Raw genomic sequence first — 19,641 nt, forward strand, 5'->3', positions numbered from 1 at the left:
TAAATGAATATATGTGTTTCCAAGATTATCAATTTGTAAACCTGAATTATCACTACTTGAACCGTATCTGAGCTGTAATATGACATTATATCTATAAGTATATTATAATCTGATGTGATATGATGAGTTGCTTCAGTGTCAATATATCATTCAATAGATAAAAACTCTGAGAGTTTACCACAAATAGACAAGCGAGAGAACTTTAGGATAGACTTGTGAAGTGATTGGTTGTCTTAAAGTTGCAGGAACATCAATAAAATTTAAATTAAATAGTCTAGGATAATGAATATTAATATGTCCAATTTTAAGATAAATTTAATATTTACTCCCGAGTATATGATCAATTAAATTTGCTGGAGCATTGATTTTTCCAATGATATGATAAATTTGACTTATGAATTTTGTTTTTGACCATGATGTTGTCGATTATGTGGCATTGTCCTTTTCTTCTCCTGCAGCGTGACGAAAGATGGTTCCAGCGAGACAGCACCTTCTGCGGAACTGGCGGCAGCGACGGAACAGGAGGTTCTCCAGCGTGAGCAACACTTTGATATAGTTGTAGGGAAGTTGGCCAGCGTCCAGTGGACGGGGCGACAACCAAGGGCGGCGGTAGAAACTGAACGGCAGCCGCTGCTAATCGGTGGTTGTCCGGATGTCTGCTGGCAGCAGGGGCCGTGGTCAGAGAGGCCAGCGGCAACAAGTGCACCGGCGGCAGCAGGTGCACAGTTTCGTTGGGTGGCAATAGAGGAGCAAGAGCAAGGGTCGGCGGTGCTGCAATCTTGCTGGTAGGAGCTGCCGACAGATGGCGTCAGGCGGCACCGCTAATTGCTGGAGGCTGTGATGAAAAAGGGTTTCATCCCCTTTTCTTGTTGTCGGCGGCGGAAGAAAGAAAAGGCTCCTTTGGTCGGCAGCAGATCCGGACATTACTGTGCACGCTGGACACGTCAGAGGTGAGGATCGACGCCTCAAGATAGATGTTTATGGCGGATTAATGGCGCAAAGGAGTCGCAGGTTCCTTTGTTTGCAGCAGCACTTGATACAGCAGGTTCCTTTATCAAGGAAGATTATAGTAAAATCAGTGCATTCTAAAGATTGAATCAAATAATATAAATTATATTTTATTCTTTATATTAGTTATATGATTACCTGCTAATTACGATAATCAAATACACACTCTGAGTACATTTCCTCAACTACAAGATTTACCAGGCCAGATACCATTGAATCTGATGCCATGAAATTCTGAGACCATGCCATGAGATGCCTATACTCTTGTATTGCTCTAAAACTGAGTTACATTAGACTGTTTAAAGTGGATTTAGACTAATTGCTTCTAGTCGTAACACGCCAAGCTATAAATCTCAGTTAGTCTCTTTTTTGCCCTTTGATCGTGCGAATCCACCGACTATTTTTATTTTATCAAAATTAATAATCTACGTGTTTTATTAACGACCAAAAATATATTAGATTATTCAGTCAAAGAAAATGTATATATTTTGTATTTATTTAATTAATGTAATGTATTATATTTACTATGAAGTCACTAGTCAAGGAAGCGTGTGGTTGGTCTCCAACTTGGACTCGGCTGGCGTCTTGTTTGACTCCGCCCCAGGGATTAGCTCGAATGGATAAGGGTGTTTTAGTCATTTAAATTGTTTTTTTCTGCCGCTGATTATAACCACCGTTGGGAAACGCCCTTCCCCATCAGCATTCCTTGCTGTCTACTCCTGCGCTCCAGCAGGGGGGCGTTAGGTCAAGTCTCGCGATTCGGCGTAGGCGTCGAGATCGGGAGAGAGAGAGAGGGGAAGCGAGGAGAGGAGAGGAGAGGAGAAAATGGCGGAAGAGAATGATTCCACGTCGATTCCGCTTAGCCAGGCGGCGGACCCGGAAGATCCGGCCAAAGCGCCCCCAATTTCGCCGAGTTCTTCCACCAGGAAGGTGCGTGTCTGTCAGATCTGATAGCATGTGAATTGATTGTCGCTTTGTTAGCTTTGATTGCGGTTGATTGGGGTTCTGATTTAGATCTATTGAAAATGTGGGACAATATTATAGCAGGAGGGGTTTTGGTTGGCTTTAGGTGCATATTGTGTCGAGTTTTGCGCCCTTTCAGTTGGATAAGTCGAGTTTGGTAATATGTTGGTTTAGGATTATAGTTTGATTCAATCAATTGTTTCCTAGTTAGCTGGATGGCAGAGAATGTTAACTGGTTTTGAGCAAAGTAATCGATTTGAAAAAATGAGCCGATGCAGGATACATAAAATAGAGCGATCATCTATGGAAGGGATATAAAAGGCTGTAGTTTTAACTTATTAATTGGTATGAAAATTAATAGATTTCTGGGTTCGAGTAGGCTTAGACACACATTCTATGGCTATGCCATTACAACAGGATACAGATAGCAAAGCCTTGGTGAATACAATTTGTATGTTTCAGCTCAAGTTGCAGATTAATCATCTAAGAATTGTACAAACATCTCTAGTAACTGGCTAAACCTAAATTTTGTATGCAAACTTCAATAAAGGGAACTATATATATTGTACAATTTTACTTTCAAATGATGGATTTTTTTTAATACCAATATATGTGCTACTTAAAATAGGATATGACATCACATTTACTTTCCTAAACAAAGGAAACTAACTTCAAAAAAATTCACCTATTTTCGGCTATAGAGTGATGATGGCTATTATTTTCTTTTCTTTTTGAGAAAAAGCATGTGGAACTAATATTAAATATCGGGATGATAGATGATATTAATCTTTGGACATAACAGATTGAAAGTATCATAAAATCACATAAGTTGTTCTTCACTATAAAGGCCAGCCCGATGCACGAAGCTCCCGCCATACGAGGTCCCGAGGAAGAATCCATTATAAGCAGCCTTACCCTGCATTTTGCAAGAGGTCGTTTCTAGAATTCGGACCCGTGACCTTTTGGTCACAAAGCAACAACTTTGTCGTTGTGTCAAAGCTCCCCTTCAAGTTGTTCTTCACTATAAGATATAAATTTGTACTAGTCATTATTTGTGTTACCCATATGAGTTGTGTATTATGATTTTTGTCTATCAAGTAACAAAGTTGAGAGAACGATAGGGGTCTAACTTGCTATCTTTGCACGTGGATGCTATGCATACAGCATACATGATTGATTTACTTAGTAATGATATCTCAGGTACTCTTTCCCTTTGTTTCCTTGGGAAGAAAAGGAGGGAGAGAAGGAAATGTGGGGGAGATTATTTTCCCTATTGTAATGAATCGCTTTCTTAAGTACCCACCCTTTTTCTTTGTTTCCTTGGGCGAAAATGGAGGGAGGGAAGGAAATGGTTGGGGAATTGTTTCCCCAGTGTAGTGAATTGGCTTTCACCCAATGTGGTCTGAATGCCATCTCATTTAACTAAAAAAATAAATTACCAATGTGGTCCGAATGCCATCTCATTTAACAAAAAAAAATAAATTACTTGATTTGTACTTATTTTTCCCTCCAATGAAATGATTTCCTTCTTTTTATTTCTCTCTAGGAAATAAAAACTGTGGAAATATTTCCCTACTATTTTTTTATGAATTATTTTTTGTACCCTCTTTCTTTTCTAAGTTTTTTCCTTCCCCTTGTGAAAAACATGGTCCTATTGTTCAATTTGCACTCAATAGATACCTTACAGGAAGTTTTTTCTTCTTAATCTCAAGAACATCCATTTCATACTCCATGAAAATTTTGCATTCCATACATGTCACTAAAGTTTACAATTTGTTTGTTTAGTCAACTAAGAAGTTAAAATTGTTTCTTGTTGTTCTTGTTTATGGAGTAACAAACAATGACATGCATTACATCTTTAATCATGTCTAGCTAGCTTATCATATGTAGTTTACTCAGACTTTGACCTTGTTCTTACACAGGCTTGTTGCGCTGTTCTTCAGAGCTGGGTGTCAAAGAAGTTTATGACCGGATGGTACCATTCTCATATTTATTCTTCTTCTTCTTGCAATTAATTTTTTTTTTTTTGACACTTGTTTCTTTTCAGTGTAGTTCTCTTCCCCGTTGCAATCACTTTTTACATTACATGGTGGTTTATTCAGTTCGTTGATAGTTTTTTCAGTCCAATATATGACAAGCTGGGATTCAATATCTTTGGTGAGTCCTTTCTTTTCCCTTCAATGCATATTGTGGAAACTTGTTTATCAATTGTAGTAGGAATTGGAGTTATTCTATAATTAAGTAAAATCCTTTTTGAACTTATATTCAACTTTTGAGAACCTACCTTTGAATATAGTGTATGCAAGTCTATTTGTAGGTTTCCTTTAGTATAATATATGTATGTGTAGAACGGGACTACCTGATTGCCGGTGTATGATTTTGGACACTCCTTATTATCTTTCACATGGTATCAAAACATCTCAAGTTCTGCACCCACTATAAATCAACATGCAATCTTTTATCCAAGGTTTTGAAATATCATGAAGCTGAATATAAGTCTGTAGGTCCATAACACTCTTCCTCCCTTAGGTTGTTTTAAATATATTGCAGAAACTTTGAAAAATATTTCTCAATTCTAGGTCTAATATTTAAACAAATAGGAAATGTGAGAGCTATTAGTATTGCCTATATCATCTCAAAATATTATTATTGTTTTCTTCTTTGAATTCATTTTGTTTCTTCATAATGCTTATTGAATTGGAGCAAAAGGTGAAGTCGTCACATTAGCGGTCCCTACAGGGCAACCCCACACTCTCTGGAAGGGGGTAAATCACGGGGGCTATTTGCCCTAGCATAACGACCCTTTGCACAGGGAGGTTAGGCACCCAACAAGGTATTTTGCACATATTGGGAATTGACCTGAAGACCTATTGGATCAACCACCATGCAGGTATCAACTGTGCCAACCCGTGGGGGTCTTCATGATGCTTATTGAAAAAAATGTTGAACCAGGTAACACTGAACCTCGGGCGACCGTCCAACTCCATGGAAGTTTCCCATCGGCTGCTACGGTAAAAATCGAGAAGCATTCCCGTGATGCTTATTGGAAAAAAATGATGAACCAGGTAACACCGAACCTAGGGTGACTGGCCACCGTGGTGCTTATTGAATTCTATAAACGGTTAAATCTATTACCCTGGCGGCACCCCCACACGACTGCCCCAGTAAATTGGGAAATCGAAACTAACCATCACATGGGAGGGTAATTTGTCGGGATTTAATCTTTGCTCAATTATGCAAACCTACCATGTGATAACCAACTTGGCTAGCCCTGGGGGCTATACCGTGGTGCTTATTGAATTCTACAAAAGGTGAAATCCATCACTTTGGCGGCCTCCCACGATTGCCCCACACCATTGGGAGGGAGTAAATCAGTAAACTGAAGTTAACCATCACATGGGAGGGTAATTCCTCTGTCTTTGCTAGGATTCAACCCTTGCTCAATTCTATAAATCTGCTATGTGATAACCAACTCGGCTATATCCTGGGGGCGCCATGGTGCTTATTGAATAATAATAATAATAATAATAATAATAATAAACACAGTTAGCCTCATGACTAGCCCGAGGGTAACCGGTCCGGTCCCACGGAATTTTCTCACCGGCCACTAGGATAAATCGGGAAGCGCGCGCGGCGGACAATCCAGAAACCCAACATTCTTTGGTTGCGCGCCACATTTGGAGGAAAATTTCCTGCAAATACGTCATAGTTGGGGATCGAACCGCGAGTGCTTGGGTGACAACCCGAATGTCCTACCGTAGCGCTGTGGTGCTTATTGAAAAAAAATATGATAATCCCATATTGACTATCCTTGGTGACCGGCCCGGCCTGGCCCCACAAAAGTTTTCTATTGACCACCACGATAAATCGGGAAGCGCATGCGACGGTCAGCATAGATTCTCAGCATCCTTTGATTGCGCCTCCCATTTATAGAAAAAATTCTTATAAATACGCCATAACTGGGATCGAACCGCGGGTGCCTGGGTGACAACCTGAATGTCCTACTGCGGCACTATAGCCCCAAGGACATCGTGGTGCATATTGAAAAAAAATGATAATTCCAGTTAGTCTCATTGACTATCCTTAGGTGACTGGCCTGACCCACAGAAGTTTTCCACCGACTACCAGGGTAAATCGGGAAGCGCACGCGGCGGCCAGCCCAGAAGCCCAACATCCTTTGATTGCGCCCCCCAGTTGGAGGAAAAATTTCTGCAAATACACCATAGCTAGGGTTCGAATCGCGGGTGCCTGGGTGACAACCTGGATGCCCTACCGTGGCATCATAGCCCCGGGGACCCGTGGTGCTTATTGAAAAAAAAATTGATAATCCTAGTTAGCCTCATTGACTATCCCTGGGTGACCAACCATACCCTATGGAAGTTTCCCACCGGCCACTAGGGTAAATCGGGAAGCGCGCGCGACAGGCAGTCCAAGAGTCCAACATCCTTTGATTGCGACCCTCATTTGGAGGAAAAATTCCTACAAATATGTCATAGCTGGGGATCGAACCGTAGGTGCCTGGATGTTCTACTGCGGCACCATAACCCCAGGGACCCCGTGGTGCTTATTGAAAAAAAAAAATGATAATCCCAATTAGTCTCATTGACTATCTCTGGGTGACCGGCCTGGACCTGTGGTGCTTATTGAAAAAAAAAATGATAATCCCAATTAGCCTCATTGACTATCTCTGGGGTGACCGGCCTGGCCCCACGGAAGTTTCCCACCCGTCACCAGGGTAAATCGAGAAGCGCACGCCGCGGCCAGCCTAGAACCCAGCATCCTTTGGTTACACCCTCCATTTGGAGGAAAGATTCTTGCAAATACGCCGTAGCTAGGGTTCGAACCGCGGGTGCCTGAGTGACAACCTGGATGTCCTACCACGGCACCATGGCCTTGGGACCCCGTGGTGCTTATTGAAGCTTCTACTTTGGGTGGTTAAATTGATACAATTATATGAATTTGTTGCTGAAGATTTATTGCGCTAAAATTTTGTGACCCATTTTCCAATTCTATTTCTGTGCACTTACCTGTGCTGCAGTTGATAATCTGCTCTGGGCATAATGGTGCCTTGAATAATGTGTTAACCATTCACCTAAAATTTGTTTGCTTGTGTTGTTGTTACTTATATTTTGGAGTTTTGTTTACTATAATTTTATTTTAATGTTTTTACATAAACAGAGGCTGGATTCATTATAACATGAATTTTCTTTCTTCTCCAAATATCAGGCCTTGGATTCTTGACATCTTTGGCATTCGTATTTCTCATTGGAATCTTTGCTTCATCATGGTTGGGATCAACAGTCGTCTGGTTGGGAGAGTGGTTTATAAAAAAAATGCCTTTTGTAAGGCACATTTATTCAGCATCAAAGCAAATTAGCACTGCAATTTCTCCAGGTATTTCATTTGTTTGAAAAAGGTCCATATTTCATTTTATTTTATGAAAAACTATCAGACATACAGTTGGCAGCGGTTACATATTGATTGCTTGTAATAACTACTGTATTTGCAGTATCTTTTTCCCACTCATAGGAGCTAACTAGTACCATACAAAATTGGCATTTCTGGTTTTAAGGAACATTTTCTCAATAAATTTTCTGCCTCCCTTAAATGATTTTGTTACTGCTTTTGTTCCAACAATAACCCAATACATGTGACATTGTCATGATGTTTTGTATTATTTTGCTAGATAATTTACTTTTTTATCTTAATTTATTTTGCAAATGGAACAAATTTGTATTTTCTTGGTTTGTATGGGAATTTTGACAAATTTCTTCACGTGGCATGTTTATTTCTAATATTTCCTAAATTTTTTGACTCAAATTGATTCAACTTGTCCATTACTTTGCCAAGACTCAAATTGCCTTGAATGGAGTTCAATTAGGTGGGTTAGGGTTCATGTAGCAAACTGCAAATACTTGGACTTAGCTAGGCTTGTTGTGATTTTGGTATCTCCACTATTAATGTCATAATTTTCAAGCATGTAGTATTTATTTATTTGTGCACTACATCTTACTAATCATGGTCTAATTCTACATTTTGTACAATTGTCTTTCAAATTAACAAATGTTCTTATTGACACCTCAACTGAGCATTGAATAAATCCATGTTTTAACTTACCATTACTATTTTTGCACAGATCAAAATACCACAGCTTTTAAAGAGGTCGCAATTATTCGTCATCCACGTGTTGGGGAGTACGCGTTTGGTTTTATTACATCAACAGTGGTTCTTCAGGTATTTTAATTCCTTGTATTAATTCACATTAATGACTTTGGCTAGTCAACTACTAAAAATTATAGCAGTTTCTTGGTCATAGCTTAAGTTTGCAACTTTCTGGCAACAAATTGGTTAGATGAGTGTGTTTGACACGATCAATGACATTTCATTTAAGTACCTCTATGTTGCTTTTCTAGCTAACATACCTTTTTAGTCTCCTATTATGCTTTACAGTTTTTTATATCACTCCATTTCTTGTTAGAAAAGTCTTTGTGATGTATCACTTGTTTGATAAGCAATAAATCTGTATATCATAGGTCTGTTATTATTCGAGCATATAGCTGTAGCACTCATTTATCTTTCATGTAATTTTTCCATACTCATCCATGTCAAGTTGCAGATGTTATTAGAATTGTATGATTTGTTTTTTTTCAAAAACAAAATATTCTTTCACATTGCAGAATGACAAAGGTGATGAAGAGTTATGCAGTGTTTATGTTCCAACCAACCATCTTTATATCGGTGATATATTCTTGGTCAACTCTGAAGAAATCATCAGGCCCAACCTTTCTGTTCGGGAAGGCATAGGTTTGGCTCCTCATCTCTGGACTTTTAATCATTTTACAGATATGTGCTCAGTTATGAGCAATATATATGATTACTTTCTCAAATTTTTATATTTTGATCTTGTTGTAGAGATTATTGTTTCGGGGGGTATGACAATGCCACAGGCAATTGCTCCTCTGGAAGGGATTCCCCGGAAAAACCAGAACATCAGATTGAACAGAATAACAAATTAAGGTGAAAGCGTGTCAAAGCCATTCTGCTACTGCAGATCTGTTTCCCTCTTCTTTTTCTCACAAACTTTGTATGTGCTTTTCAAAGGGTCACACTGCTGCAGTTTTGCCATGCCTTTCACACTTTCCTAGTGAGCCAGAGCCAGATTACACTTTCCTAGCTAGTAAAGCTTGAACTGAGCATGCATCATTGTGTGTTGTAAACACTTCTAAATGTTGAGCGAGTGTTTGTGCAAATATAGAAGATTACTACCGTCAACCAACTACACGTCACACCTACACCTAAGACTGTGTGTTCCTGGATTACAATTGTTGCAGTTTAGAGATGTTATTACTTTGCCTTACACAACCCGGCCTTTCCTTTGTTTTGAGTTGTTGTGCTCTCTTTCTTTGAGTTTGTTGCAGGTATAAACACTAGTCATGTCTAAGATTGTAGATCGATTGCCAGGATGTTGAAGCTAGAAGTAGATGAAACAGGGTTGGAAGAAAATTGCATCTCACAGGGCTGGGTAAGATGTTCCTAGCATGCTTAATACTACCTTGTAGCTAGCATATTCACTGCAACACCACCAGAGGTATTCAGGCACTATCAAATCGTGCTCTTTAGTTTTAGAATTTATTGGCAAAATACTCCTTTATACAGGCTTCTGGCTTTGCAAAATGCCTTTTTCCCCTTGTACTCTTTTCAAATTTCCTTCCAATAAAGTTGACACTGTTTGATTTCAAAATTAGCTTATTGGGCGAAAATGAAATTTTCAAGTATCAGGCGGCACCGCTAATTGCTGGAGGCTGTGATGAAAAAGGGTTTCATCCCCTTTTCTTGTTGTCGGCGGCGGAAGAAAGAAAAGGCTCCTTTGGTCGGCAGCAGATCCGGACATTACTGTGCACGCTGGACACGTCAGAGGTGAGGATCGACGCCTCAAGATAGATGTTTATGGCGGATTAATGGCGCAAAGGAGTCGCAGGTTCCTTTGTTTGCAGCAGCACTTGATACAGCAGGTTCCTTTATCAAGGAAGATTATAGTAAAATCAGTGCATTCTAAAGATTGAATCAAATAATATAAATTATATTTTATTCTTTATATTAGTTATATGATTACCTGCTAATTACGATAATCAAATACACACTCTGAGTACATTTCCTCAACTACAAGATTTACCAGGCCAGATATCATTGAATCTGACGCCATGAAATTCTGAGACCATGCCATGAGATGCCTATAATCTTGCATTGCTCTAAAACTGAGTTACATTAGACTGTTTAAAGTGGATTTAGACTAATTGCTTCTAGTCGTAACACCTGCAAATCTCAGTTAGTCTCTTTTTTGCCCTCTGATCGTGCGAATCCACTGACTATTTTTTTTTTTTTATCAAAGTTAATAATGTACGTGTTTTATTAACGACCAAAAATATGTTAGATTATTCCGTCAAAGAAAATGTATATATTTTGTAATTATTTAATTAATGTATTTATATTTACGATGAAGTCACTAGTCAAGGAAGCGTGTGGTTGGTCTCCAACTTGGACTCGGCTGGCGTCTTGTTTGACTCCGCCCCAGGGATTAGCTCAAATGGATAAGGGTGTTTTAGTCATTTAAATTGATTTTTTCTGCCGCTGATTATAACCACCGTTGGGAAACGCCCTTCCCCATCAGCATTCCTTGCTGTCTACTCCTGCGCTTCCAGCAGGGGGGGGCGTTAGGTCAAGTCTCGCGATTCGGCGTAGGCGTCGAGATCGGGGGAGAGAGAGAGAGGGGAAGCGAGGAGAGGAGAGGAGAGGAGAAAATGGCGGAAGAGAATGATTCCACGTCGATTCCGCTTAGCCAGGCGGCGGACCCGGAAGATCCAGCCAAAGCGCCCCCAATTTCGCCGAGTTCTTCCACCAGGAAGGTGCGTGTCTGTCAGATCTGATAGCATGTGAATTGATTGTGGCTTTGTTAGCTTTGATTGCGGTTGATTGGGGTTCTGATTTAGATCTATTGAAAATGTGGGACAATATTATAGCAGGAGGGGTTTTGGTTGGCTTTAGATGCATATTGTATCGAGTTGTGCGCCCTTTCAGTTGGATAAGTCGAGTTTGGTAATATGTTGGTTTAGGATTATAGTTTGATTCAATCAATTGTTTCCTAGTTAGCTGGATGACAGAGAATGTTAACTGGTTTTGAGCAAAGTAATCGATTTGAAAAAATGAGCCGATGCAGGATACATAAAATAGAGCGATCATCTATGGAAGGGATATAAAAGGCCGTAGTTTTAACTTATTAATTGGTATGAAAATTAATAGATTTCTGGGTTCAAGTAGGCTTAGACACACATTCTATGGCTATGCCATTACAACAGTATACAGATAGCAAAGCCTTGGTGAATACAATTTGTATGTTTCAGCTCAAGTTGCAGTTAATCCAACATCTAAGAATTGTACAAACATCTCTAGTAACTGGCTAAACCTAAATTTTGTATGCAAACTTCAATAAAGGGAACTATATATATTGTACAATTTTACTTTCAAATGATGGATTTTTTTTAATATCAATATATGTGCTACTTGAAATAGAATGTGACATCACATTTACTTTCCTAAACAAAGGAAACTCACTTAAAAAAAATTCACCTATTTTCGGCTATAGAGTGATGATGGCTATTCTTTTCTTTTCTTTTTGAGAAAAAGCATGTGGAACTAATATTAAATATCGGGATGATAGATGATATTAATCTTTGGACATAACAGACTGAAAATATCATAAAATCACATAAGTTGTTCTTCACTATAAAGTCCAGCCTGATGCACAAAGCTCCCGCCATGCGGGTCCCGAGGAAGGATCCATTATAAGCAGCTTACCCTGCATTTTGCAAGATGTTGTTTCCAGAATTCGAACTCGTGATCTTTTGGTCACAAAGCAACAACTTTACCGTTGTGCCAAGGCTCCTCTTCAAGTTGTTCTTCACTATAAGATATAAATTTGTACTAGTCATTATTTGTGTTACCCATACGAGTCGTGTATTATGATTTTTGTCTATCAAGTAACAAAGTTGAGAGAACGATAGGGGTCTAACTTGCTATCTTTGCACGTGGATGCTATGCATACAGCATACATGATTGATTTACTTAGTAATGATATCTCAGATACTCTTTCCCTTTGTTTCCTTGGGAAGAAAAGGAGGGAGAGAAGGAAATGTGGGGGAGATTATTTTCCCTACTGTAATGAATCGCTTTCTTAGGTACCCACCCTTTTTCTTTGTTTCCTTGGGCGAAAATGGAGGGAGGGAAGGAAATGGTTGGGGAATTGTTTCCCCATTGTAGTGAATTGGCTTTCTCCCAATGTGGTCTGAATGCCATCTCATTTAACTAAAAAAATAAATTACCAATGTGGTCCGAATGCCATCTCATTTAACTAAAAAAAATAAATGACCTGATTTTCTTATTTTTCCCTCCAATGAAATGATTTCCTTCTTTTTATTTCTCTCTAGGAAATAAAAACTGTGGAAATATTTCCCTACTATTTTTTTATGAATTATTTTTTGTACCCTCTTTCTTTTCTAAGTTTTTTCCTTCCTCTTGTGAAAAACATGGTCTTATTGTTCAATTTGCACTCAATAGATACCTTACAGGAAGTTTTTTCTTCTTAATCTCAAGAGACATGCATTTCATACTCCATGAAAAATTTGCATTCCATACATGTCACTAAAGTTTACAATTTGTTTGTTTAGTCAACTGAGAAGTTAAAATTGTTTCTTGTTGTTCTTGTTTATGGAGTAACAAACAATGACATGCATTACATCTTTAATCATGTCTAGCTAGCTTATCATATGTAGTTTACTCACAGACTTTGACCTTGTTAGTACACAGGCTTGTTGCGCTGTTCTTCAGAGCTGGGTGTCAAAGAAGTTTATGACCGGATGGTACCATTCTCATATTTATTCTTCTTCTTCTTGCAATTAAATTTTTTTTTTTGACACTTGTTTCTTTTCAGTGTAGTTCTCTTCCCCGTTGCAATCACTTTTTACATTACATGGTGGTTTATTCAGTTCGTTGATAGTTTTTTCAGTCCAATATATGACAAGCTGGGATTCAATATCTTTGGTGAGTCCTTTCTTTTCCCTTTAATGCATATTGTGGAAACTTGTTTATTAATTGTAGTAGGAATTGGAGTTATTCTATAATTAAATAAAATCCTTTTTGAACTTATATTCAACTTTTGAGAACCTACCTTTGAATATAGTGTATGCAAGTCTATTTGTAGGTTTCCTTTAGTATAATATATGTATGGGTAGAACGGGACTACCTGATTGCTGGTGTATGATTTTGGACACTCCTTATTATCTTTCACATGGTATCAAAACATCTCAAGTTCTGCACCCACTATAAATCAACATGCAACCTTTTATCCAAGGTTTTGAATTATCATGAAGCTGAATATTAGTCTGTAGGTCCATAACACTCTTCCTCCCCTAGGTTGTTTTAAATATATTGCAGAAACTTTGAAAAATATTTCTCAATTCTAGGTCTAATATTTAAACAAATAGGTAATGTGAGAGCTATTACTATTGCCTATATCATCTCAAAATATTATTGTTGTTTTCTTCTTTGAATTCATTTTGTTTCTTCATAATGGTTATTGAATTGGAGCAAAAGGTGAAGCCGTCACCTTAACGGTCCCTCCAGGGCAACCCCACACTCTCTAGAAGGGGGTAAATCACGAGGGGTATTTGCCCTAGCATAACAACCCTTTACACAAGGAGGTTAGGCATCCAACAAAGTATTTTGCACATGCTGCGAATTTACCTGAAGACATATTGGATCAACCACCATGCAGATATCAACTGCGCCAACCCGTGGGGGTCTTCATGATGCTTATTGAAAAAAAATGTTGAATCAGGTAACACTGAACCTCGGGCGACCGTCCAACCCCATGGAAGTTTCCCATCGACTGCTAGGGTAAAAAATCGAGAAGCATTCCCGTGATACTTATTGAAAAAAAAAAATGATGAACCAGGTAACACCGGACCTGGGGTGACCGGCCACCATGGTGCTTATTGAATTCTATAAAAGGTGAAATCTATCACCCTAGCGGCTCCCCCACACGACTGCCCCACACCATTAGAAGGAAGTAAATTGGGAAACCGAAGCTAACCATCACATGGGATGGTAATTTGTCGGGATTTAATCTTTTCTCAATTCTGCAAACCTACCATGTGATAACCAACTCAGCTATGCCTTGGGGGCTATACCGTGGTGCTTATTGAATTCTACAAAAGGTGAAATCCATCACTTTGCGACCTCCCACGACTGCCCCACATCACTGGGAGGGAGTAAATCAGTAAACTGAAGTTAGCCATCACATGGGAGGGTAATTCCTCGGTCTTTGTCAGGACTCGACCCTTTCTCAAAATTAACCAACTTAAATAGTTGCATACCTACCTTATCAATAATAATAATAATAATAATAAAATTAAATAATAAATTCAGATATTTAAATTATTAACAAGAATATTTGTCCACTCGACTTTTATTAACTGTTTTTGTCGATTGTGCATGCAATCAATAAATCTTTGGTTGCGCCTCATTTGGAGGAAAAATTCCTGCAAATACATCATAGCTAGGGATTGAACCGCGGGTGCTTGAGTGACAACCCGAATGTCCTACCACGGCGCTGTGGTGCTTATTGAAAAAAATATGATAATCCCACATTGACTATCCCTGGGTGACCGGCCCGGCCCCATGAAAGTTTTCTACCGGCAATCACGGTAAATCGGGAAACGCATGCAGCGGCTAGCCTAGAATCTCAGTATCCTTTGATTGCGCCCCCCATTTGGAGGAAAAATTCTTGCAAATACGCTATAACTGGGGATCGAACCGTGGGTGTCTCGGTGACAACCTGGATGTCCTACCGCGGCACCATAGCGCCAGGGACATCGTGGTGCTTATTGAAAAAAAATGATAATTTCAGTCAGCCTCATTTACTATCCCTGGGGTGACCAGCCCGACCACACGAAAGTTTTCTACCGGCTACCAGGGTAAATCGGGAAGCGCACGCGGCAACCAGCCCAGAAGCCCAGCATCCTTTGATTGCGCTCCCCATTTGGAGGAAAAACTTTTGCAAATACGCCATAGCTGGGGTTCAAACCGCGAGTGCCTGGGTGACAACCTGGATGTCCTACCGTGGCATCATAGCTCCGGGGACCCGTTGTGCTTATTGAAAATTTTTTTGACAATCCTAGTTAGCCTCATTGACTATCCGTGGGGGTGACCGGCCCGGTCCTATGAAAGTTTCCCATCGACCACCAGGGTAAATCGGGAAGCGCGTGCGACAGGCAGTCCAAGAGTCCAACATCCTTTGATTGTGACCTCATTTGGAGGAAAATTTTCTGTAAATATGTCATAGCTGGGATCGAACCGCGGGTGCCTGGGTGACAACCTGGATGTCCTACCGCGACACCATAACCCCGGGGACCCTGTGGTGCTTATTGAAAAAAAATGATAATCCCAGTTGGCCTCATTGACTATATCTCTGGGGGTGACCGGCCCGACCCTACGAAAGTTTCCCACCGGTCACCAGGGTAATCAGGAAGCGCACGCGATGACCAGCCCAGAAGCCTAACATCCTTTGGTTACGCCCCCATTTGGAGGAAAAATTCCTGCAAATACGCTGTAGTTGGTGTTCGAACTGCGGGTGCTTTGGTGACAACCTGGATATCTTACCACGGCACCATAGCCCCGGGGATCCGTGGTGCTTATTGAAAAAAAAGGTAGATCTGCTACCTTAGCAGCCCCCCTAGTGCCGGCCCCACGGATATGGAGGGAGGTTCATGCAGGTACACAGGCCATAGGCGCATGGCGGGGTAAACCCCAGGTCGTCAGTTCCTGAGAATCGACCCCTGGCCATTACGCCAGAGATATCATGCGCCCACCGTCTATGCTACGCCCTGGGGGCACCGTGGTGCTTATTGAAGCTTCTACTTTGGGTGGTTAAATTGATACAATTATATGAATTTGTTGCTGAAGATTTATTGCGCTAAAATCTTGTGACCCATTTTCCAATTCTTTTTCTGTGCACTTACCTGTGCTGCAGTATGATAATCTGCTCTGGGCATAATGGTGCCTTGAATAGTTTGTTAACCATTCACCTAAAATTTGTTTGCTTGTGTTGCTGGTACTTATATTTTGGAGTTTTGTTTACTATAATTTTATTTTAATGTTTTTACATAAGCAGAGGCTGGATTCATTATAACATGAATTTTCTTTCTTCTCCAAATTTCAGGCCTTGGATTCTTGACATCTTTGGCATTCGTATTTCTCATTGGAATCTTTGCTTCATCATGGTTGGGATCAACAGTTGTCTGGTTGGGAGAGTGGTTTATAAAAAAAATGCCTTTTGTAAGGCACATTTATTCAGCATCAAAGCAAATTAGCACTGCAATTTCTCCAGGTACTTCATTTGTTTGTAAAAGGTCCATATTTCATTTTATTTTATGAAAAACTATCAGGCATACAGTTGGCAGCGGTTACATATTGATTGCTTGTAATAACTACTGTATTTGCAGTATCTTTTTCCCACTCATAGGAGCTAACTAGTACCATACAAAATTGGCATTTCTGGTTTTAAGGAACATTTTCTCAATAAATTTTCTGCCTCCCTTAAATGATTTTGTTACTGCTTTTGTTCCAACAATAACCCAATACATGTGTCATTGTCATGATGTTTTGTATTATTTTGCTAGATAATTTACCTTTTTATCTTAATTTATTTTGCAAATGGAACAAATTTGTTATTTTCTTGGTTTGTATGGGAATTTTGACAAATTTCTTCACGTGGCAAGTTTATTTCTAATATTTCCTAAATTTTTTGACTCAAATTGATTCAACTTGTCCATTACTTTGCCAAGACTCAAGTTGCCTTGAATGGAGTTCAATTAGGTGGGTTAGGATTCATGTAGCAAACTACAAATACTTGGAATTAGCTGGGCTTGTTGTGATTTTGGTATCTCCACTATTAATGTCATAATTTTCAAGCATGTAGTATTTATTTGTTTGTGCATTACATCTGATTAATCATGGTCTAATTCTACATTTTGTACAATTGTCTTTCAAATTAACAAATGTTCTTATTGACAACTCAACTGAGCATTGAATGAATCCATGTTTTAACTTACCATTACTCTTTTTGCACAGATCAAAATACCACAGCTTTTAAAGAGGTCGCAATTATTCGTCATCCACGTGTTGGGGAGTATGCGTTTGGTTTTATTACATCAACAGTGGTTCTTCAGGTATTTTAATTCCTTGTATTAATTCACATTAATGACTTTGGCTAGTCAACTACTAAAAATTATAGCAGTTTCTTGGTCATAGCTTAAGTTTGCAACTTTCTGGCAACAAATTGGTTAGATGGGTGTGTTTGACACGATCAATGACATTTCATTTAAGTACCTCTATGTTGCTTGCTTTTCTAGCTAACATACCTTTTTAGTCTCCTATTATGCTTTACAGTTTTTATATCACTCCATTTCTTGTTAGAAAAGTCTTTGTGATGTATCACTTGTTTGATAAGCAATAAATCTGTATATCATAGGTCTGTTATTATTCGAGCATATATCTGTCGCACTCATTTATCTTTACATGTAATTTTTCCATACTCATCCATGCCAAGTTGCAAATGTTATTAGAATTGTATGATTTATTTTTTTTTCAAAAACAAAATATTCTTTCACATTGCAGAATGACAAAGGTGATGAAGAGTTATGCAGTGTTTATGTTCCAACCAACCATCTTTATATCGGTGATATATTCTTGGTCAACTCTGAAGAAATCATTAGGCCCAACCTTTCTGTTCGGGAAGGCATAGGTTTGGCTCCTTTTCATCTCTGGACTTTTAATCATTTTACAGATATGTGCTCAGTTATGAGCAATATATATGATTACTTTCTCAAATTTTTATATTTTGATCTTGTTGTAGAGATTATTGTTTCGGGGGGTATGACAATGCCACAGGCAATTGCTCCTCTGGAAGGGATTCCCCGGAAAAACCAGAACATCAGATTGAACAGAATAACAAATTAAGGTGAAAGCGTGTCAAAGCCATTCTGCTACTGCAGATCTGTTTCCCTCTTCTTTTTCTCACAAACTTTGTATGTGCTTTTCCAAGGGTCACACTGCTGCAGTTTTGCCATGCCTTTCACACTTTCCTAGTGAGCCGGAGCCAGATTACACTTCCTAGCTAGTAAAGCTTGAACTGAGCATGCATCATTGTGTGTTGTAAACACTTCTAAATGTTGAGCGAGTGTTTGTGCAAATATAGAAGATTACTACCGTCAACCAACTACACGTCACACCTACACCTAAGACTGTGTGTTCCTGGATTACAATTGTTGCAGTTTAGAGATGTTATTACTTTGCCTTACACAACCCGGCCTTTCCTTTGTTTTGAGTTGTTGTGCTCTCTTTCTTTAAGTTTGTTGCAGGTATAAACACTAGTCATGTCTAAGATTGTAGATCGATTGCCAGGATGTTGAAGCTAAAAGTAGATGAAACAGGGTTGGAAGCAAATTGCATCTCACATGGCTGGGTAAGAAGTTCCTAGCATGCTTAATACTACCTTGTAGCTAGCATATTCACTGCAACACCACCAGAGGTATCAAATCGTACTCCTTAGTTTTAGAATTTATTGGCAAAATACTCCTATATACAGGCTTCTGGCTTTGCAAAATGCCTTTTTCCCCTTGTACTCTTCCTTTTCAAATTTCCTTCCAATAAAGTTGACACTGTTTGATTTCAAAATTAGCTTATTGGGCGAAAATGAAATTTTCAAGTATCTTTAAAATGTCATTTAAATGGAAACAAGTTCGCACAACATTTCAAATGTGTGAGTGTTTACTTTGTCCAAATTTGTTCCAGACTACTGAGTTGTTTAAGTAACCATTCCATTAGGATAAGAATGTTCCTGGAATGTATGGTTGAGATGGTTGTGAATTCCCTTGGGTTTTTAAATGAAAATGTCGCCGTAAATGGATATGAAATCACGAATATTTAAATGATCGCAAATTCACTTCAAGAAAATTGATTTTTGAAACAATTTTCAACCGAAATGAGTAATTTAAGTACAAGAAAATTTGGAAACTGGCTGTCACTGATGGAAATTTGAAATTGAAGGGGCCGGAGGTCAATTGAAAGGAGTAAAATTAAATAAGAACAATTCTCAGTGAAAAAACATATTTTATTTCTTCTACTTGGAACAAACTAACGTGGGCGAATATGATTTTGTTGTAAATATTCTTTTATCAAAATTAAAGAAAAAAGGGCGAAAGAATTTTTATTTAGCTAAATTATTATTTTTAATAACATTAAAGTTATCCTAAATATTAATATCGTTCAACCTTTTTTTTTATTCCTCAACTTCTTTTTTTTTTTTTGCCCCATAGATAAAGTAGCGGATAGGAGAAACTCACATAATCTTTCTCACAAACAAAACCATTAAAAGCCATTAGAGATAAAAGTTTTTTGTCGTGTTGTTTTAGGACGATTTATAGTTGAAGCAGTGAGGCATCGTTCTAAGAAAAAACTAATTAGAGTGATTCAGATTATAAAAAAAATACAATTTTTATGTTATATGAACCTCAAAGTCAAAAACATAAATTAACAAACCTAATGGCTAAGTTTCGA

General features: G+C 38.8%; 2 protein-coding genes across 2 annotated transcripts; both read left to right on the top strand.

The window, feature by feature from the left end:
- Positions 1-1,694: 1,694 nt before the first annotated feature.
- Positions 1,695-9,355, top strand: LOC121974391 (protein LIKE COV 2-like). Its single transcript, XM_042525425.1, has 7 exons — positions 1,695-1,938; positions 3,894-3,946; positions 4,019-4,128; positions 7,198-7,365; positions 8,108-8,205; positions 8,649-8,775; positions 8,884-9,355. Exons 1-7 carry the CDS (start codon positions 1,834-1,836, stop codon positions 8,985-8,987), a joined length of 765 nt encoding a protein of 254 aa, XP_042381359.1. The 5' UTR covers positions 1,695-1,833; the 3' UTR covers positions 8,988-9,355.
- A 1,268-nt stretch (positions 9,356-10,623) lies between these two features.
- On the top strand, positions 10,624-18,409 carry LOC121974392 (protein LIKE COV 2-like). The gene is made up of 8 exons (XM_042525427.1): positions 10,624-10,874; positions 12,832-12,884; positions 12,956-13,065; positions 16,244-16,411; positions 17,155-17,252; positions 17,701-17,827; positions 17,939-18,043; positions 18,128-18,409. Exons 1-7 carry the CDS (start codon positions 10,770-10,772, stop codon positions 18,040-18,042), a joined length of 765 nt encoding a protein of 254 aa, XP_042381361.1. The 5' UTR covers positions 10,624-10,769; the 3' UTR covers position 18,043; positions 18,128-18,409.
- The last annotated feature ends 1,232 nt before the right edge of the window (positions 18,410-19,641 follow it).

Source organism: Zingiber officinale, chromosome 4B, assembly GCF_018446385.1.
Source record: "Zingiber officinale cultivar Zhangliang chromosome 4B, Zo_v1.1, whole genome shotgun sequence".
In the NCBI taxonomy this organism is placed as follows: domain Eukaryota; kingdom Viridiplantae; phylum Streptophyta; class Magnoliopsida; order Zingiberales; family Zingiberaceae; genus Zingiber; species Zingiber officinale.